The 23,079-nt window shown below is 37.6% G+C and overlaps 1 protein-coding gene across 5 annotated transcripts in view; it reads right to left on the bottom strand.

The window, feature by feature from the left end:
• Nucleotides 1-20,792, bottom strand: part of PIK3R4 (phosphoinositide-3-kinase regulatory subunit 4) — a 74,334-nt gene extending 53,542 nt beyond the window's left edge. For 2 of the 5 annotated variants that reach the window (XM_061194689.1, XM_061194687.1), the window contains exons 1-6: nt 20,321-20,554; nt 18,823-19,593; nt 11,115-11,248; nt 9,387-9,969; nt 5,279-5,413; nt 3,446-3,667 (exon numbers count right to left, since the gene is read on the bottom strand). In XM_061194689.1, coding sequence (XP_061050672.1) covers nt 3,446-3,667; nt 5,279-5,413; nt 9,387-9,969; nt 11,115-11,248; nt 18,823-19,555 — 1,807 coding nt within the window. In that variant the 5' untranslated portion in view covers nt 19,556-19,593; nt 20,321-20,554. Of the gene's footprint in view, nt 1-3,445; nt 3,668-5,278; nt 5,414-9,386; nt 9,970-11,114; nt 11,249-18,822; nt 19,594-20,320; nt 20,556-20,708 lie in introns of those variants that run through there. The other 3 variants (XM_061194686.1, XM_061194688.1, XM_061194685.1) reach the window with 3 other exon arrangements.
• Nucleotides 20,793-23,079: the final 2,287 nt, after the last annotated feature.

The following is a 23,079-nucleotide window of genomic DNA, read 5'->3' as shown; positions in this document are numbered from 1 at the left end:
GCGAAGGGGGATTGGGGTATGATATGAGTTAAATCTTCATGTGGCATAGAAAAAAGTCAAGAGATAAAGTGTAAAGTTGATAATCCTAAAAAGAGTAATATGAAAATACTATTTAGAGACATGGCAATAATCACCTGAAGATATCAAACCAAAACCACAAACCAGAGTAGGTGCCTCTGGAAAGTGCAACTATTGCCTTTCATATTTACTTCATATATTTTGAGTAATTTGCAAAAGCATATTTCCACTGTATTGAGAAATAATTTTAGAATTTTTTTTCTGTAATAAAAGAAAAAACACTGTCTAAAATTCCAGTGGATTATATTTAAAAACTTTACAAACTGAAATGTATAATGAGCTAAAATAGCTCAAAATATTTTGGAAAAGATTGACATCTGGGGAGCTTATTCTATCAGATACTAAAGTTGCTTATAAATATATAATAATTAAAATATAATATAGCTATAAAAAGAGTATAATATTGAGTACGGAAGTGAAAAAAATCGATGGAATAGGATATCTCGAAAAGTAACCCTAAAAGATATATGCATGCAACAGGTGATAATAGAAGCTTCACAAATCAACGGAAAATAAATGAAATGTTTAGTAAATAGTGTTAGGAAAATTGGTTATATTTCTGAGAAAAATTTAGATTTCACCTCATACCACAGCCCAAAATAAAGATCAATTAAACAGTTCATATTTTTATGTGAAAAAATAAAGCATTAAAACAAAGCAAAACAAAACAGACATGTGCCCAACAGATTATTAACCTAATTCTGAAATGGGAAAATATTTAAGCACAAAAGTAAAAAAAAAAAAAAAATCACAAAGGAAAAGATCAAATAAATTGACAACACTAAAATTATTTTAAAAGACATAAAAAATAACAGTCAAGTTATTTGAGAGAAGTGCCATAGAAAAGATAAAAAGTTATTGCTTTTAATGTATATATAAAAGGCTCAGAAAAAATCAATAAGAAAAGCATAACACCATGAAAAAAGGGGCCAAAATAATAAATTAAAAATTCAAAGAGTAAGAAATATGAATGAGTAATCAACATGCGAAATTTTTTTCACCTTCACTGATAAGCAAATAAATATACACTAAAACAAGTCATTGCTTTAAGCTACCAACAGGCAAAGGTTGATTGAAGCCTATTCCACACTGGAAGGCTGTGCAGTACTATCAAACAATGCTGATCAGAGTAGTAAATGATATAATCTTTTTGAAAAGCTTATAAAATGTGTCAAGTTTTAAAAATATGTTCATATTATTTAACTCAGTAATTAAAATTTCAGACTTCTAGCCTGAGAAAATAATCAGGCAAATATTTATGTAAATGATTACGTGTATAATATATGGTTGACAAAAGTTAGAACAATTTAAATATTCAAAAGAAGAGTTAAATAAATTTTGATAAAACTGTATAATGAAACATTTCTATCTATTAAATTATGGTTTCAAAGAATTTTTAATGACATGAGAAAATGCTTAGAATATACATATGTTCCTAGAAAAAGGTTTAAAAAATAACAAGACTAAGAAGTAATATAATACATACATAGCACTTATGTGCCAGGCACTATTACATATGTTAATTCATTTTATCTTCGCAACAACCAGTGAGTTAGGTAATATTATTATTCCCATTTTACAGATAGGGAAACTAAGACACACAAAAGATTAAATGATTTCCCCTAGAACCACAACCAGTAGGTGACAAAGCCAGAACTTGAACCCAGAAGTCTGTCGCCAAGAGTGCCTGCTCTTAGCCAGCACACAACAGTGCCTCACAGATGGCAGAACGGGACGATGGGTGGAAGGAGAAGGCGAGGATGACCCACAGGAAGAAAAAAACAAAACATTAACAGAGGCTGTACATGGGCTAGAGGATTGGAGGGGATTTGTTTTCTTCACGAATTTTCCAATTTTTCTACAGCAAGTATGTATTGCTTTTATAAACAAACAAAAAAATCAATGAAAATTATTTTTAAATGAAAAAAGAACTAATATAAAGGCCATTTTTTCAAAATACACATGAATTAACCAATAGATGAAGTTCCAAGAACCACCTTTTGCCAAGAAAAGAAATAAAAATAAGATTATTTGAAAGAAGAGAGCATGAAAGACAGAAAGGTGTGAGAAGCAAAGCATACTGTATTTAGGAACTGAGTTAGATGGAGTCCAAAATGGAAGGCTGACATGAATCAATAAACTAATGCAAAAATTAAAAACAAACTAGAGATGTCTGAAAAGAGGAGGTACAGTAATCTCCAGTTATAACAAAGCAAAAACAGCAATTTCAAGGCTTTTCAAAAGTAGAAAGTACCCTTTTCTCCAAAACATTACACAATAATATTCACAAAAATAGGAATACTGTTGCTATATGAGTTTCTTTCCTTTTTTTATTTTTTAGGAAAAACATCCAACAGCAAACCTTTTAGCAGTTACCTTCCCAGATTATTGGAAATCAAAATCTAAACTCTATTACAGCCTTCTGCTACATGAGAAAGTTTGGATACCTGCAAAGCTTTCCAGTGTGCAGAACAGTCTTTAAATCTTTTGAGTTAATAGACAAGCTTTATAATCATGTGTAAAATGATATAAAAAGGGTTAGTGGGTAATTTTAATAATATGGCTTTAGCATATAACATTTCATAAATGACCAAAACCAAAATTGAAAAGGTCAGTACAATCAGGTGGAAAATGATCAGTTATTACTCCAAAAAGAAAAATATTAAATCTTGTGTCGAACATGACAATCTACCAAAATAAAGTCCATTTCTGTCTAATTTTGAATCTAAATGCAACAGGAGTCATATGCAGATAAAATACAAGATGTCTCTCTTCTTTAATCTGAAAATTAAGAACTGCAACATTTTGAAAAAAACAGTAGGAAAAAAGCTGATTAATTTTTCACAAATTTTCAGTTTACAAAAAGCAAAGCCTATAAGCTTTAATTCCTTCTAATTAGATTGATTTTCAATCATAATTATACTTTGTTATTTTCTGATTGTAAAAGTGATGCATGTTTACTATAGAAAATTTGACAAATATGAGATAATCACTGTTCACATCTTAGTATATTCAGCCTTGTTAATAAACATATGACTTGTTATTGTTATCTTTACACAACTGGGTTCAGTCATTTTAATAATATTTCATGGTACTTTCCCAGGTCATTAAATTTTCTTTTAAAACATACTTTTTAATGACCACATGGTATCCCTTTACAAGGATATATCAGTTTTATTAACCAATCCCTTGATCAGCTAAGATACTTCCATCAACCAAAAGCAGCATGAAGACAGAAATACCAGGAACTCATTTCATTACTAATAAAATTTGGTAGTACTGTCACCTTTCAGACTGCATGAAAGTATCTGTTTGAGAAGATAATTCAAATCTTAAAGATAAATTTAGAAACAAACAAAAAACATACCAACTATACTATCAAAAAAAGCTCCACGCAGATGCCAATCATTTTTATCATTCAGGAAAGTGATCATGTGGGACAATAAAACATCATTGGCTTTCTGACGTCCAAAGAATACACACAGCCGTGTTATTCCATTTTCCATTAAGGTTTGTTTCACGATATTTTCAGGGTCACTTAGCAAAGTGACAACTTTCTGCTGGACCATTTCATGTAAGGCTTGGAGCTCTAAAAAAAAAAAAAGGAAAAATACGATCAATTTTCTTTTCTCCAAACATATAGACCCAGTCTTTCTCACTCCTTGGAGAAAACAGAATGATTACAGAAGCCACCAGAGAAAGTCTATAATTACTAAGTTTTTCCACTACTCAAAGCTCTGAAGGATAGTTGGGAAAATGAAATATAGATTGAAAAACATCCTAATAAGCAGATGCCACAGGCATGGTTACTATCTCACTAGTTAACAGCTCTATTTATAAGGCTCAAAGAAAAACTATGGGGAAGCACCAGAGGGAGATCATACTGCCCCAATGAGATCAACTTAATCAAGGACTTGAAATTACTGGACTGGTTCAGGATATAATCTGATGGTACAGGGCAATCCTTTGAGAAAGCATCTTTAAAGGTCGGTTAATTATATTTTAGAAAGCCAGAAAATACATTGCAAGTCCTGACAAGGCTTTACATGATCTAGCCACTGCCTGCTTCTCTGACCTTATCACCTACCTACCCTCCCCTTTTCATTTATTTATTTACTTAGTTGTCTTTTCCTTACTGAAACAATCTCAAGAGCAGGGATCTTTTCTGTCTTATTTACCACTATATCCCTAGTGCTTACAGCAAGCACACGAATTGCCTGATGCAAAGCTTATGTTTCACAATTACCTGCTGACTAAATGAATGAGGGCAGCCACTGTCAAGGGAAAAGGCAGTCTGAAAGGCACAATTCTATGTTCACATTAAGAAAAACTTCAGATTAACTCCCCAAAAGTTTTAATGCCTAGCTTCATTATTTAAAAGGTCCAATTACATGGTTATAGGATGTAGGACAGTATTATTTTCTAAGTAATCCCGTGAAAAAAAGTGAGGATTGCCTTTCTGATACATCCTTCTATAAGTTTAAAATTATTCCAGTGTCTTCAACTCCAAATAATATTTGCTGCATAAAATGATCCATTCTAACAAGTAACTGAGACACTACAGTTGTCTACAGCATAAAAATCTGAAAAGTAGACTTCTCTAGTTTTTCTGAACTAGAAACATCTTGAAATAGATCTAAGTACATTATTTGACTTCTAAATCTTTAACATAATAAACATTCATTAAAAGCCTGTTAAAAGCTGTGTGGATGTAGAGAAACTTGAGGCAGGGACTCTGACCTCACAGAATTTACCATCACATTGTTCCTTTACAGTAAAAGGTGTGGGTTCTGATACATAAATCATAGGTAGTATGAAAGAAACACAGTTTATGACTGAGGACACTCAAAATATATTCACATAAGGAGAAAAGGTTTAGATTCTTTGGTTATGGTGTTTCCAATGTTTTTTTTCTTTTATCCTGTAAGAATTATATAATTCAGCTAGCTTTGCTAGCTGACACAAACCAATTCTGGCTGAAAAACTACTGAGCTTACAATCTGTAGTGACAAGTTGGTCATTTTCTGGCTAGATAACAATGTATAAGAGTAAAAGAGAACAGTCAGATAGCAGAATTCTTCCCTCTATAAATCTGGTATTCTTTCATTTTACATTAAAATTATAAGTGAGAGTTTGTTGCAAGTTCACATTAGCAATTCATTCTAAATAACAGAAAATCTGGAAGAGAAAATCATACTACCTGTGTCATAATTTCCACTGGGATGTGTAACTTCATCTATTTCTTCACTATTTGGGTCATTTTCCATACTGAGATTTTTCAACTGTACTAATTCCAGGAATCTCAAAGCTGTTTCTGCCAGCAGAGCTATGTTTTCTATAAAAGGGAGAAAATTCATAATAATTATAATCATAAATGTGTGTAATACTTATAACTTTTCTTCCCTAAGTCTTAATACATATAAATAATAATCGTAAGACAAAAGAAAAGCAGGACTTTTCAATTTAGCACTTAACCTAATCAGACTTTTAGTAACTAATCTCATAATCTACAACTATACCCAAACTACCTGTTTTAATAATAAATCATAAGCTTCTTTAAAAAATACAGAAATGTACATGATAACTATAGTTAACGTTGCTGTATGGTATATATGAAAGTTATTGGAGTAAATCCTAAGAGTTCTCATCACAAGGAAAAAAATTTTTTTTTCTTTTTTTTTCTTTTTATTATATCTATGTGAGATGATGGACGCTAACTAAACTTACTGCAGTAATCATTTCACAATATATTTAAATCAAACCATTATGCTCTACACCTTAAAATTATACAGTGATGTATGTCAATTATATCTCAATAAAACTGGAAAAAAATACCAAATAGCCCAAAATATAGCACTCAAAACATCTGAGGCAAAAAAAGCTGAATCCTTCCACCAAGACCTACCTTTTAAACAGTTTCTTATCAGGTAAGAGATATGCAGTAGGCTAACAGAGAAACACATTTTCACATTAAAATCACAGAACAAGCTGGCCTTTGGAATCACACAGACCCTGGCTCAAACCTTGACCTTGGGGGCTTCCCTGGTGGCGCAGTGGATAAGAATCCTCCTTCCAATGCAGGGCACACGGGTTCGAGCCCTGGTCCGGGAAGATCCCACATGCCGCGGAGCAACTAAGCCCGTGTGCCACAACTACTGAGCCTGCTCTAGAGCCCTCGAGCCACAACTACTGAGCCCGCGTGCCACAATGACTGAAGCCCGTGCGCCTAGAGCCCGTGCTCCTCAACAAGAGAAGCCACAACAATAAGAAGCCTGCATACCGCAACGAAGAGTAGTCCTCGCTCGCCGCAACTAGAGAAAGCCCGCACACAGCAACAAAGACCCAACGCAGCCAAAAATTAATTAATTAATTAATTAATTTTTTAAAAAAAACAAAAAACCTTGACCTTGACACTTACTAGCTGGCTGCTTAACCAATCTGAGTCTGTTTCCTCATACATAACTGAGTCACATCCACCTCAAAGAACCATTACCAAAGTGCATCAACCCTTATTGGACTGCTTTACAAGTGATACTCTGAGTTTCTTAGTGAACCAAAGTGCGAGACTGTTTGTCACACTCCTGCAGTGGTCTGTAACTTCTCCTTTCTCTCTGATCATCTATTAAGACTATTTATACTCCTCACCACTGTGAAAGTATCTACTTCTAAGTTCTGCTATCACACTTGCTGTTAACTATATCTGCTCTTTGCTTATATTTTCCTCTTCCTTCCATTTTTATTTATTCCTGTGCCTCTATCCTTCTTCTCCTCCCACTTCCATGCTTCCTAATATACGACCACACCCGCAAAGACGGCACTCTTTTCCTTCTCAGCAGTGAGTAGCACTGAACATAAACTACCTTATTTTATTGATTCTAAGACTCACTTTTTCTTCACTTTTTAACATCTCCGAAATTGAGATGCATCCCACAATAACTGACATTTTTGAGTCTACTGAATACAGTGATTCCCTTCATCCTGGAGTCCCACGCCCCACTGCTGCCAGGTTCAACACTGTTCTGAGTAGAACAAAAATTTACCTCTAAAAAGCAAATTATTAATACCCTGCAATGCCTGCTCACCCTAAAGATGGGAGAATTCTACACCATCCTCTGATGGTTCTAGATGAATATCCCCACTTTAGTGAAAATATATTTATTAGAAAAAATCTCTTACTTTCCTGGGCACCTCTCAAGTCTGAGCAGATCTATGTTTATCTCCCCATTTAAGTTCATAAACCACAACACACTTGTCAGTTCACTTTACACAAGAAACAAATCTAGACCAGCATCTCTGAGTTTAAAAACAATGCTATAAAAGAAATTTTTTAATTGATTTTTAAACTTTTATAATTACTGACATGTGTGGTTTAATTACACTTAACCATACAAGTTCAAAGAGACTTCCTATTCTATCTAAAAAGGCAGCTTTATCATGCACTAAGCCATGGTTCACCATGGCTAGGTGGCATGGGGCACTGCAAGGTCCTGGCACTGACCCTGGGTTACCATGGACTCTTACCACTAAGACCCAGCACACCTGGGTAAAATAAAAGCAGGTTGCTTCAAAATCAAGGTCTAGACCAGCAGCTCTGAGAACTGAGAAAGAACTAGTCCAGATACACTTTGGTCATGTCCCTTAGCCTCTCCCATTCCCAATTCCTCAGCTGGGAAATGAAGGCACTATAACATCTACTGCTCAAGGCTGTTCCAAGTGTCAGTTTCAAGAGATACACAGATCTTAAAATCCTAGAATCTAGAACCTATTTTAGAATCTCTATATCTTTTGCAACTAACCCTTGCAACCCTGAGCAGTATATACAAAGCAGATTTTTCAATAAACAGTAGCTATTGTTTTTATGCTGTGACTGCTAGAAATTGAACGTAAGTATGTTAATATGGTACCTACACATCAGAACCTTACCTACTTACCACAATTGAGAAAAGACCAAAATACACTGGGCCAAAAGTAGGTCATAATAGTCTAAAAAATACAGCTTGTTTTTTAAAAATCATAAGCTTTTCTTTCATTTAATTTTATCCAGTTCAATTACAGTTGATCCTTGAACACTCGAATTTTTTTTCAAGAGTACATATTACAGTATAACACAATCCATGGTTGGTTGAATCCACAGATGTGGAACCATGGATAGAGGGCTAACTATAAATTATATGGGGATTTTCAACTGTGTGGAGGGTCATCGTCCCTAACCTCCACGTTGTTCAAGGGTCAACTGTATTTCTATTTATCAAGTGAATTGTAAACATGCTTTGTTCCAAATGATAAACTTGGCTATGTCTTAAAGAAATCCTGAATTTTCTAAGTCTAAAATTTACACCTACACAGCTATGGAAATCAGAAACCATAAATAAATAGGCAGATGGATAAATTTTTTTAAAAATACGTATTTTTTAAAAAGCCAACAACCACCAATCACTTTGTGGATGTGCCTAGCCATAAAGACAAAGTCCAAAGACCATTTTTCACATTCCGTTAAAATAATGACAAGTAAATCATAAAATAATGAACTAATAAGTATCTTTCAAAAAAAGAGACAATATCATCACCACACATGTTATGTACTACTTACAAAGACTTCAGAATTCCTGATTTTCAACAGATTACATTTTAAAAATAAATGATGAAATTATGTAAATGTTTCAATGACATTTTCCATGCAGAAATAAGCATTCGAAATTAATTTGGGGAGCTAACAATATGACTCTGTATCACTTATTTTATGAGCAAGAATTACAAATAAAACAGGTAAGTTTGTGATATAACACACTCACCTCATCACAAAGAAGCCACACTTCTTAAGCATCATAGTAACTGAAAGGACCTTAAAATTCAGTAACTTAACAAACAGGCTAGGTCCTTTCAACACCAAATTACCCAGCAAACTTAATCTTTTTCAACAGCAATAGACTGTTATATCCTAATACTGATATTCAAACAAACGTATTTGTTCAGAGAAACTTTATAAAGGCCTAAAGACACTAGATCAGAAGCACATACTTGTGAACATTAGTCTTACTCCAAATTAAATATAATACTCCCAGTAAAATCATAAGTTTCTGGTATTATATATTTTTCACTTAATAATTCTGATAACCTCAAAAGTAAGGGTACACACAAAGCTTGAGTTCCAGGAACAGATCGGATATAAATATTATTAAAATGTACACAAATAGTTCAAGGACCAAAGTTCACTCTCGGAATTCCCAAAGATATCAGAGAAACAAGAGGTATTATAGTCACTAACTTCAAAAATATGAGTGGTTATTACTTGGACAATAAGCTCTTACCAGCATAGGCTAGTCTAACAATAGTGGCATCATCCTGGGCTAAGTGGGCTATGCCTGGCAGAATGTATTCCGGGTAGATGTTAACATCATTGCGAGGAACCTCTTTGACAAGAGCAAGAACTTTGGTCAACGTCCTCAAGGCTTCAGCCCTCACTCTAGGAACAGAGTCACTGCTGAAATGCAAAAGATACGGAGTAATACGATCCAAAAGAATTTCTACACTTAGTCTTGGGGCCAAATGGAGAATAAGTTCCAGAGCAGCAAGCTTGGAATCACAGTATTTAAGGGTCTGTAGGCAGGACGTTATAACTGACACCAAGATAACCAGCCCATTTTCCTTAGGCTCTCCTTCTGCTTTCTCTGGCAGATCATGGCCGCAGAGATTGTGGATAATGTTGCCCAAATCCTTCCTTATAACCAGAATACGCTCATCTGCAGAAAGAAATGTTTCCTTGGCAAACTGGGCCATGTAGGGCTGAAGGAAAGTGTAAAATATTTCAGGAAAGGCATTGCCACGCTGCTGCTTTAGGTAATCTTCTGCCTCTAAACGTTTATCCGGTTCACGGTGAATCATCTGAGTTACCTATACCAAGGCAAGAAAGGGAGTAAAAAATAGATTTGCGAACAGCAAATTAAATCAGATGAAAGCTACAACGGCAACTTAACACATGATTTAAAGGATATTTGAGGTAATTCTGACTCTTTCTAATCTTTATCTTTCAAACTACTTTCAGAACCTGACTACTGAGTAATATGTGACTCTACTATCATCCTACAAAGCAACAAGAAATCAAGTATTAACATACTCCAGATGGGCCAGACACATAAAGAGGATTAGCCTTAAAAATTAGTCAAATTCACTCCTTTCACAGTTAAGAAAAGGTAGGCCCAAATTCATAAAGCTACTTAGCCAACACAACATGATAAGGAGTGCCACGCCTACAACAGCCAGGTATGCCAACTCCTAATCCAGTGTCCTGTTCACTGAACATGAGCTAAATTGGCTTCCTCTGGAGCATCTGATTTCTTAATATTTGCCATTTGTAAGAGAAATCAAAACGCATGTTTCCCTACCTTACTAAAGAATATTTTAAATATACATAACCCTTCCGTAGCTCAGAGTCATCATCATATGCATCAGTTACTGTATTGACTGACTTAGAAAAGATCCCCTCAAACAGTACTGTGGATATACGGCTTACGTGACCTCCCACAGAATTCCTCACATCTGTTCTGCTATACTAATGTGTGATTCTGCAGCTCCCCTTCCAGACCTGCCCTCAGGGTCAAGGGAGGTACACAAAGCTAGTTGCTTTTATATGAAATGCCCCTATACTGCTGTATTACATTCAAGTTGCTGTTTCCTGTCTCCTCATTTTAGATATTTATCCTCTTCATTTCTTACTAGCAAGCTCTACCCTGGACAATCTCTAACCCCCAAGCACCTCCTTACTTCCTTCCAAATCTGTCCAAAGCAGAGCTAAAGATTATAATGGAAAGATGCATGCATGCATGTGCACGTGTGTGTGTGTATGTGTGTGTGTGTGTGATATAAAGTCAAATGAGCTCTGTGCCTAAGAAGGGGAAAAAAATTGTACACTTCTGCCTAACAAAGTAAAAACAACAGGCTGGTATATGAGTCTATGGGGTTTTACTGCTTGTCCCAAATTCAGAACATTCCAGAGAACTGACTAATGCAAAAGTGAGAAATATTTGTAGCATAGTTACCAATTCTCTGATACTGCAATCTTCAATTTTATTCAGCACCTGTTCAGGGAAAAACTGTCCATTTCTGTAAGCCAAAAGTTGAGAGAGATCAAATAGTGGCACACCTTCTGTAAAAAGCTCAGCTATCACGCAACCTGGAAAATAGCAGATATAATTCCATTAAAAATGAAATGCAAGATATTAATACAGATCAAGAATTCAGAGAATTCATAAAACTCAAGATGCAAAACTCAAAGTAAACCGAATTAAAATGTTTAATGCAACATACAACTACAATCCAGCAAGAAATGGAAAAATGTCTATTGCCTAATCATCAGTTTCTAAAAGTATTAAGTCAAAACAGGCCTATTTAATTTTTCTCCTTCTTAAAAAAAATTAAATCAAATAAAATTACTTCCTTGTTCTATAACTGAAAACAAATATATTACACGTTATATACACACATACATTCAGAGATACAAAGACAGATTAAAAGCCATAAGAAAGTGTTCTTTTAAAATATGAATTTATAGATATTAAGTTCATAAGAAACTACTGAGAAGTCACTTCTGACAACTCATTTATTCATCATTAAACAAAAAGTTATCAGGTGTTTACTACACACTAGACTCAGTGCATAAAACAGATAACTCTGCCCTCACGAAGCTTTCATCCTAGGAAGAAAGAAATAAAGTAAACCAGTGAACAGACACACTTATAAAATGAGAAGTGCTAAGAAGTGTGGCTGTAAGATTAGAGAGGGAAAGAGAGATACCTTTCATTTTGCACTTACATAATCTTCAAACAAAGAATAAATAAAGCAACTACATTCCCAAAAAGACAAAGCAGTTTCACTGAATCAGTATATGACATGCATTTAACAAATCTTAAGGAGATCCTTGAACAACCTTAGTCACAGCCTTTGCATGTGTTGGTCCCTCTGCCTGGAATACTATACTCACAAGCACCATCATGGCTTACACATAAACTTCCTTTAGACCTTGAATCAAATGTCATCTTAGCAGTAAGGCATTTCTTGACTGCCCAGTTTAAAATTCCAAGCCCCCCCACTACAACTACCCCACACTCGCCATCTAACACATTCCCTTTCCCCTTTCCCTGCTGCTTTTCCCCACATCACCAAATGCCACATTATATATTTTATGTATTTATTTCTTTATTGTCCATATACCCACTAGAATGCAGACTCCACAAGGGATTTTTGTCTATTTTGCTCACTGAAAAATCTCCAGCAACTACGACAGCTCCTGATACATAATAAACACTCAATAAATTTCTTAATTTCTATCCATACAGTGTCAAGTTTTAGAATAAAAAACTAAAATAGCTATTAAGAACACCTTAAGCAAGAAGGAAATAGAAGAACTGAACAATACTATAAACCAGATCTAACAGACATCAAAGGAACACTCCATCTAACAACAGAATACAAAATTCTTCTCAAGTACATGTGGAACACTCTCCAGATGAAACCATACGCTAGACCATAAAACAAGCTTCAATGAATTTAAAAGGCCTGAAATCATACAAATTACATCCTTCAAACCACAATGGAATGAAAAAAAAAAATCAGTAACAGAAGAAAATCTGAAAAATTAACAAATATGTAGAAATTAAACAACACACTCATAAATAACCAATGATCAAAGGAAAGTTAGAAAATACTCTGAGATGAATGAAAACAAAAGCAACATACAAAAATGTATGGGATGCAACTAAAGCAGCATTTAGAGAAAATGTATAACTATAAACATCTATTTTATAAGAGCTCAAAACAATAACCTAGGGCTTCCCTGGTGGCACAGTGGTTGAGAATCTGCCTGCCAATGCAGGGGACACAGGTTCGAGCCCTGGTCTGGGAAGATCCCACATGCCACAGAGCAACTAAGCCTGTGCGCCACAACTACTGAGCCTGTGCTCTAGAGCCCGCGAGCCACAAGTAGAGCCCGTGTGCTGCAACTACTGAAGCCCGCACGCCTAGAGCCCGTGCTCCACAACAAGAGAAGCCACCACAATGAGAAGCCCACGCACCACAACAAACAGTAGCCCTCGCTCACCGCAATTAGAGAAAGCCCGTGCGCAGCAACAAAGACCCAACGCAGCCAAAAATAAATAAATAGGCTTCCCTGGTGGCGCAGTGGTTGAGAATCTGCCTGCCAATGCAGGGGACATGGGTTCGAGCCCTGGTCTGGGAAGATCCCACATGCCGCGGAGCAACTAGGCCCGTGAGCCACAATTACTGAGCCTGCGCGTCTGGAGCTTGTGCTCCGCGACAAGAGAGTCCGCGATAATGAGAGGCCCGCGCACCGCGATGAAGAGTGGCCCCCACTTGCCGCAACTAGAGAAAGCCCTCGCACAGAAACAAAGACCCAACACAGCCATAAATAAATAAATTAATTAATTAATTAAAATAAATAAATAAATAAAATAAATAAATTTATTTTAAAAAATACAATAATCTTAACCTTAAGAAGCAAACTAAAACCAAAGCAAAAAGAAAGACAGGAACAATAGATATTGGGGTGAAAATTTATGAAATAGAGAATAAAATACAATAGAGAACATCAACAAAACCAAAAGTTGGTGCTTTGAAAAGCTCAACAGAATTGACAAGCTTTTCTAAGAAGAGAGATGACTCAAACTATGAAAATCAGGTGTGAAAAAGGGGACATTACTACAAACCTCACAGAAATGAAAAGAGTTATAAGGGAATACTTTAAACAAATGTATGCCAAAAAACAGATAAACTAAACGAAATGGAAAGATTCCTAGAAAGATAAAGATTACCAAAGGTGACTTAAAAAGAAAGAAAATCTGAATAGACCTTTTAAAGAGACTGAATTAGTAATGAAAAACTTCGCACAAAGAAAAACCTAAGCCAACATGGCTTAAGAGGTGAATTCTGTCAAACATTAAAATAATTAACACCCATCCTTGACAAATTCCAAAAACAGAAGAGGAGGAACACTTCCCAAGTCATTCTATGAGGCCAATATTACCCTAGTAGCAAACCAGACAAAGACATCACAAGTAAAGCAAACTACAGACCAATCCCTGATGAATATAGATAAAAATCCTCCAAAAAATATTAGCAAACTGTGTGCAGGAATTAAAGAGTCCATACCAATAATAATAAATAAATGAGGGGAAAGACAGGACACTTGAGCACACAAGAATACTGAGGGCCTACTGGTGAATGTGGGAGGTAGTGCTGGAGTTGGAAGATCATCATTTTGCAACCATCATAGTAAAGATCAGATCAGGCAAGAATGATCAACAGACACCAAATCAAAGAGGAAACTGTGATGACTGGCAGGATATTTGCATGGTCTTAAAGTTTCTTCCCACAGGTTGCTTATTAGTTGCAAGGGATTAAAAAAACAAAAAGTAACTACAGAGGGGAGAAATTGGGCAAGAACTTGACCACGTGATCAAAATTAAATCACCAACAGACACCATTTGCCCCCAGATACGATACTGTGAAGACATCATCACCTACACAGTATTCCTACTGAGAATGAATAACCTGAATCTAATCACAAGGAAACAGAGGAAACATACAAAATAAGGACCATTCTATCGAAAAAGAAAGAGGTGAGGTCGAGCGCGTACACACAGTGCAGGTAAAAGCTGGTGAAAACTAAATAAGGTGTAAGTCTAGTTAACAGTAATGCACCAATGTCAACTCCTGATTCTGATATGGTACTACAGTCATATAAGATGTCACTGGGGGTAGCTGTGTGAAGGGTTCTTCATTATTTTTGCAACTTACTATGAGTCTATTATCTTAAATAAAGAGTATAAAAATAATTTTTAAAAATTTAAGGGGAGAGGTATTCTTCAAAAAATGTCAATGTCATAATGACAAAGAAAGACTGTGAAAATGTTCCAGATTAAAGGAAGCTAAAGAGACATGACAACTAAATGCAATACCTGACCCTAGACTGGGTCGTGTCCTGGAGGAGGAAAAATGCTATAAAGGTCGTTACTGGGTCAAATACAAAATTAGAATAAAAAGTGTAAATAATTGTATCAATGTTAAATTCACTGCAGTTGGTAACTGCAACATACAGTTACATAAGCTTTATGTAAGAGACTACTGGGGTCTTAGTAAATACTAAAGTACTTGGGGCAAAGGGCCGTGGAGGGGTGGGGAGTGGGGAGGAAGGGTGGGGAGTGTGGGGTACGGAGTGCAGAGAAAAGGTATAAGTGATAAAGCAATTGGAACAAGACGTTAACAACAGGTGAATCTGGGTAAAGGATTTATGGGTGTTCTATGTACTATTTTTATTTTTGCAAGTTCTTAAGTTTGAAATTATTTCCAAATACTGTAAAAATAAAGAACATTTATTTACAACTAAATGGAGATTGTTTACAGACTGAACTACATCCCTCACCACCCCCCTAAATTCCTATGTTGAAGCCCTAACACCTTAGAATGTGACTATTTGGAGACAGAGCCTTTAAAGAGGTAATTAAGGTTAAATGAGGTCATAAAGGTGGGGCCCTAATCCATTATGACTGGTGTCCTTATAAGAGGAAGGAACACCAGGGGAAAAGTGGCCACCTGGAACTCAAGGAACGAGGGTTCCAGAGAAATCAACCCTGCTGGCACCTTGATCTTAGACTTCCAGGCTCTGAGGGAACTTTCCAGAACTGAGGGAAAATAAATTTTTGTTTAAGCTACCCAGTCTGGAGTATTTTGTCATGTCACCCCTAGCAAACTAATACAGAGGTAAATATAGGATTTTTTTTTCTTGCAACTTTTTTTTTTTTTAATTTTTTGGATGCGTCACGCACCACGCAGGATCTTATTTCCCTGACCAGGGATGGAACCCATGCTCCCTGCAGTGGAAGCTCAGAGTCTTAACCATTGGACCGCCGGGGAAGTCCCCTTTCCTGCAACTTTTAAAATGGTACTCTGGAAGAGGTGTTACGGTGTGGTATTTCTCTATAGAACAATTTGTTCAAGTTGCCTTTATCATCACTGAGTCCTTCTTTATCATTCAGATCTCAGATCAATGTCACCTTCAAGGGAGGCCTTCATTTTATCTACCAGCCCTTGTCATCCACTTAGAAATCACAGCACTTCATCACAGCACTTATCACTAATGAAAATTAACTTTCTTATTTACTTTTTTATTCTCTCTCCCTGCCCACACTTAGAATGCAAGCTCCATGAGTGCAGAAACTCTATCAGTATTGTTCACAGCTGCGTTCCCAACACCTACACAACAGTGCCTTACACATAATAGGCACTCAAATACTTGTCAAGTGAATGAATGAAAGATCTCCAGCAAACAAGGCTCTGCCCATATATGTGACCAGAGACAGAGAATATATACACTTCTCCCAAACTAGCAGCCAGGAACCATGGATAGGCCTGAAGATGGGGAAAAGTAACATTCAAACCCAGAGAGCCTAAATCAAATCTTAGGAGCAGTGGGAGGTGAACAGATCCCACCCACCCCTTTCAAAGAAATGAAATCTTCAGCCAAAACAACGTAGAGCTCTTTAGTCTGGAAAACAAATGCTGAGTAAGAATTCTGTTGAACTTCACAAAACTATAATGACTATAATGCACACAGAAAGGATAAATATAAACTCTTCATCAATCCCTGAAATTTTAAAACTATAACAAACTTCCAGTTATAAAATAAATAAGTCATGGAGATGGAATGCAGAGCAAGGTGACCATAGTTGCTAAGAGGGTAGATTTCAAAAGTTCGCACCCACAAGAAAAAAAAATTTTTTAACTACATATGGTGACAGATGTTAACTACACTTGTGGTGATCATTTCCCAACACATACAAATATCAAATCATTATGTTGTACACCTGAAATTAATGTTATATGTCACTTATACCTCAATTTTATTTAAAAAAAAGCTATAAAATGATCCGCTGAAGCTAGAAAGTGATCACATTTCTAAGCTGGAGGAGTCCTATTTACATAACAGTAAGTTTAAAAGGTAAAAATAGTTCAAGAAAAATTTAGATAAATTCACTGATCAGGTTGGGACTTTGATGGATTACATTTCTAATCTTGTTATATTTACAACGCGGAGGCAACCCCACCTCATCAAAAATACCCTCCCTCAGTATTACCTTGGGACATAGACTAGTGAGCTGAACAGACCAACAGAGAGAGGTACAATCCTGTGTAACAAAGCTCATTTGTTCCCCTAGATGAAATACATTTCTTCATTAATTATGTCACTTTTCCTAAATAATCTAAAATACAACTCAATTTATGTTTTCTTTGTAGGAAACCTACAGGTGAGAAAAAGATTAAAGCCAACCTTTGCAAAATTTACAAAAAATGGCAGTGATGCTAGAGTTCATATGGTATTCCTCAGGATACCATCCTCAGCCCACTTCTCTAGAAATTCATAGATAGCCTACAATCCATGACCAAGCTTCATGTGTTCTGTGTATGTAATGTATATGAATGTATGGTACTTTTTTCCAAAGAAGGAGGTCACTGGTTTCATCAAAGTCTTTAAGGGGAGCCAAAAACACTTAAGAATCACTTCTCCACAAACTCCCTGACTATAAACGCATTCCCTTGGCTACAGTAACTACTACCTATTTCCTGATAACTACCAAATCTCCATCTCCACCCCACATCTCTATGTACCAAACCTTTGTAACAACTGCCTGTCACACATCTTCTCCTGCATATCCCCTGACACCTTCAACTCAACATCTAATACAGACCTCGGCATCTTCCCACCCCCTATCTGTTCCTCCTCGTGTGTCTCCTAGCTCAGTGACTGGTATCACCATCCCCCTGGTTTCCCAAGCCGGGGTAATAGGAGTGTTCTTGATCCTCCAATCAATCAACAAATCCTAACAATTCCACCCACTAATTATCTCTTAAGCATTACTTTTCTCCACTCCTTCTCCAACTGTCACAACTTGAAGCCAGTCAGGACCATGTCTTAACCTGAATTGTGGCAGCTGACTACTAACTGGTTTTCCCATCTCCTGCTACAGTCAGTGTTTTGTCTAAAACATGTATCTGATAATGTCCCTGTAGACTAGCATGGGCATACCAGACCCCTTCTGATCTGGGCCTTGCTTACCTCACATCCTACGTTCCAGATGTACTAAAGTACTTAAAGTCCCCTAATAAATCAATGCATCATGCTCTGGTCTTCAAGTCTTCATATAAGCAACACCCTCTGCCTGAAACAAACTACCCTTCCCATAGCTAGCTCCCAATCACCTTTCAGGTCTCAGTTTAAATACCTTCCTTCCAATAGAGATGCCTTTCCTGATCCTGCCACTCTACCCATCACCACCACAGAGATTAATTTAAGTATCCATACGTTCCTGTAACAGCAGCCTAAGCTTATCACCACCACAGCAAACCACAGTGCACTGAAATGTCTTTTTTAAATATCATATCTCTCTCCCCATTAAAGTGTAAGCACCTTGAAAAGAGAAACATAATTACCCATCTATGTCTCTAGCACTTAAGACAGTGCCTGACATATACAGAAGAAAGAATTCAAATATTCCTTAAACATCTGAATGAGTAGACCACTCTCTGGATTTTCTAGGTACTGAAACACGTCCAGTGAAAGAATACTGCATCTATCTGAAAAGTGTAGGAGGATTTACCAAAAAAATTAATTTTCTATGTTCAAGAGTTAAAGTAAATGCACACTCCCACCCTAGCAAAGTTGACCAACTCACATACCTGCTGAAAAGATATCCATTGCTCGCTTCAACTCTCCTCTTGTTCTCTGATTGCTATTTAAGTCTACAAGTGGAGTTGAAGGATCTCTCATATATTCTAACTCAGTGGCAAACAATCCACCATCAACAAAACGTTCAGGAGCAATATAACAAGTTCTCCTCCGTGAAGTGTCAAAAAAATAGTTGAAATCTGCTGGGTTGTCCTCTGGAAGATAAGTGGGTTTAAAACTGGCAAAATCAGTTAGAAGGACCCAATTCCAACTGGTGACCATCACATTCTCAGTCTTGATGTCCCCATGACGGACTCCAGATTTGTGTGCTTGGTCCACAGCTGTGAGGATCTGGAAAGCGATCCAGCGCTTCTCAATGTTATTTAAGAATGGACGGGTGCTGATGCGATCATAGAGGTTGTCTCGCACATACTGCCTGAAGAGCATGGCTGCCTTCTCAGATGCTTTTTCTGCTGCTTTCTGGAAAGGCAGGCAGTTCTGTGCAGAATGAAGCCTGATTTTCAGTTCCTCAAGCTCTTGTTTATAGCTGGTTAGAGGCAACGTGGGATCCTGAATTGCAAAGACCTTCACAACCACCAGGCCTTCTCGGTGTTTCGCTCGAGCAACTTTAAAGAACCGAGTACTCCCCAGACTCTTATCATATTCAAAGTCATGGATGTCTGAGAAATAACTCTCCACAGAAAGGATCTGGGAGGGAGCAATGCCGGCAAGCTGGTTTCCCATAATGGCAGCAAGCACCTCAGTAAGTTATGATACAACACCTATTTAAAAAAAAAAAAAAAAAAAAAGGAAGGAAAGAGAAAAGGAAAAAGAAAAGAAACAAGCAATGAAACACCATTATTTGTGCGGCCTCTTCCTGTAAGATAGATATACCATATTTCTCTTCCACCGAGAGCACTGTACTTAGCCTTCTGGGCAGCTTCTAAATTTCAGACATATTTATCTTAAAAGATCTTGTTATTTTATATTGTCCTTTCCAGGAGCTGACTTATATGTAAATAGGCCCCATCACTATTAAGCTGAAAATGTTAGAATGTGTATTTTATGATATTTAAATTTAAAACTTAATGAGCCTTTACTAATGTGTTCAGTATTATGCTGGGGCTATAAGAGTTACAAAAGTACTATATGACACAGTCTTTGTCCAAGAAGAACCTTTAGTCTTGAATAGAAAACCCAAACACATTAAAAACTTAAATCTAACTAAGAATCGCCTGATACAAATAGGTCGGGCTAAAAAAATCCAAACAATCAGCATATCCTGAGCCCGCCCAGCCTAATTCCAGTGTGCCTTCCCACTCAGCTAACAGAAGGCACAGAGTCGTTTGGTTTGCCATAACGACAAGGAAGAACCCCTGGTAGGGATGCTAAAAAAAGTAAACCAAAATACCGACTTGCCAAACACAGCCCAGGGTTCTCCTAGCTCAGATTTTGCAGGAAATGAAAACACACATGTACACACGGCCGTGCACACGTGCAAACATTTACCCTGGGGGACTCTGGGAAGTGTCACAAGCCGATCGCTCGCTCACACGGAGGTCATGGCAGGTCACTTCAGGGTCTGGGCGGGGAAGGGAGTCAGCAGTCCGGCGAGTTTTCTCTACGAGGGGTCCTCCTTTAAAGAGGGGGGAAGGGGATCCTGCAGGAGGGACGCAGAGGAGTCCCAGTCTCCAGGACCCCAGCGGTCCGCGGGGGAGACGCGGGAAGCTCTCGGGGCCGCAGCAGACACCGAGCCACGCTGAGGTGATCCCAGACCCCAGGGAGTCGCCCGCCAGCCCCCTCCTCCGCCCCGCCGGCCACGCGTTTCCGGGCCTCGCCTTCCTCTCGCACAGGCCTGGACCCTCGAGACCCTCTGACTCCTTGAGGACCTCCTCACCCGCGGGAGGTGGAACCCGGGAGACAGGTAGGCAGCGAGGTCCAGGAAAACTCCGCTTCTCCAGCGGCTGCAGACGCTGCAAACGCTGAACTCCCGGGAAAGCTGCCGGCTCTGACCCCACTTCCTGTCGCGGAGAGGAAGTGACGCCTTGAGGAGGAGCGCGAGTCCGGGGCTGGTTGCTAGGAAACGAGGGAGGGGCGTGGCCTCGCTCCCTGAGCCTGGAAGAAGAAAACAAGATGCCCTGACAGCAGTCTGTTCCCCATCCAGGTCTTCTACCCAATCCCTAAACTCTGAGGCTTTCTGACATCCCCCAGGACCTGTTCAGATGCCCTTCACCCAAGTACACCAGAGCAGAGTCCTTTAAGAGGATTCACAGGCTTAGGAAAGTTAATATATCCCAAGTTGAATTTTTTAAGAGATTTATAGAGATATAATTTACAGACTATAAAGTTCACCTGTTTGAAATACACAAATCAATGGATTTTTATATATATATATTTTTTACAGAATTGTGCAATCATACCTGTAATCTAATTTTAGAACATCTTCCTGACCTCCAAAATGAAACCCTGTAACTATTAGCAGTCACTCCCCATTCTGCCCATTGTTTCTCCCCATCCCAGCCCTAGGCAACCACTAATCTACTTTCTGTTTCTTGCCTATTCTGGACATTTTGTGTATATGGTATACAACATGTGGGTCTTTGTGACTGACTTCTTTCACTTCATGTGTTTTTGAGGATTATCCCTGTTGTAGCTTGTATTTCATTTCCTTTTATTGCCAAATATTCTATTCCATGAATATTTCACATTTTGTTTACCATTCACTAGTTGATAGACATCTGGGTTGTTTCCACTTTTTTGGTTATTACAAATAATGCTGCTATGGACATTCGTGCATAAGGCTTTTTGTGATCATATGTTTTCACTTCTCTTGAGTAAACACCTAGGAGTGGAAGTGAAACGGAGCAGGACCCTATGGTCCTTCCCAGCCATGTCCTCTGCCTGCCTTTTGTCTGTGGAAAAACTTTAGCCAAAGAATAAGTTTAATCAGAGAAGTGAGAAAATGCAGAAACAAAGGAAAACAGTTCAACAAGACTAAATAATAATAGTTTAGTCATTAAGCATAGTCAAGGACCTTTAGCTCCTCCTCAAGTGCTATAAATAATATTCTGAGCCATATCCTGTGAGCTGTCTTGTAGATGCTGAAACCCCCACCAGGTGGAAGAAGTTAACTACATGATGACCAGGCTGTAGCCACGACATAAGCTGCCACAATTCCAAGAACTGGCCTCAAGGAACTGGGAACAAACCAACCCTAGAACTGAAGATGAATTGTACTTAAAGCAATCAAGATGACACTGGTCAGACCACCACATGACCAATTTCAAGGTGACTGTCAGAGCTGACAGTGCTGTTTCTGCATGTAGCCCCCTCCTTCTGTCTATAAAAGCTCTTGCCCCCTGATTGTCATGGCGGGAGTCGGCCTTTGGACAGAAGTCCGCCCTCCCCCCCCAGTTGCTGGCATCCAAAATAAAGCAAACTTTCCTTTCCACCAATATTGGCTTTTGAGTGGCGAGCAGCCAGACCCCACTTTCAGTTACAGAAGTGTGGAGTCACATGGTAACTCTATGTTTAACGTATTGAGAAACTGCCAAACTATTTTCCAAAGTTGCTGCATCATTTTACATTCCTACCAGCAATGTATAAGGGTTCCAATTACTCTACATCTTCACTGACACATGTTATTATTTATCTTTTTTATTATGGCCATCCTACTAGGTGTGAGGTAGTATTTCATGTGGGTTTTATTTGCATTTTCTTAATAACTAATGATGTGGAGTATCTTTTCACGTGCTTACTGGCCATTCTTATATCTTCTTTGGAGTAATGTCTATTCAAACCCTTTGCCCATTTTTTTTAATCTGGTTGTCTTTTTATTATTGAGTTTTAAGATTTCTTTATATATTATGGATACAAGTCCCTTATCAGATTTGCAAATAGTTTTTCTCTATGCTGTCTTTTTCTTTTATATTGGTGTCCTTTGAAGCACAAAATGTTTTAATCCAGAGCTGAATTTTTTTTTATTATCCCAGCAACTTCCTCTCCTCCATTCTTCCCCATTTCAGTAGGCAGCACTACTACCCAATGGGTTCCTCAAACTACAGATTTGAAAGTCCTTAGGTCATCCTTGACATTTTTCTACTCTTTCCTTCTTTCACCCACCCCATTCAATAATCACCTGCTCTTGCTGATTCCACCAAAATATGCTTTGAAGCCACCCACTGCCATCTCTCCAGGGCCTAAGCCAAACCACCACTATTCTTATGATGTCTGGATTTTGAAATCCACTACTCAGAAAAGGCATTCTG

This window comes from Eubalaena glacialis, chromosome 6 (genome assembly GCF_028564815.1).
Source record: "Eubalaena glacialis isolate mEubGla1 chromosome 6, mEubGla1.1.hap2.+ XY, whole genome shotgun sequence".
NCBI lineage: Eukaryota > Metazoa > Chordata > Mammalia > Artiodactyla > Balaenidae > Eubalaena > Eubalaena glacialis.
The sequence above is the reverse complement of the archived record's forward strand: the minus strand, read 5'-3'. Positions and strand labels throughout refer to the sequence as shown.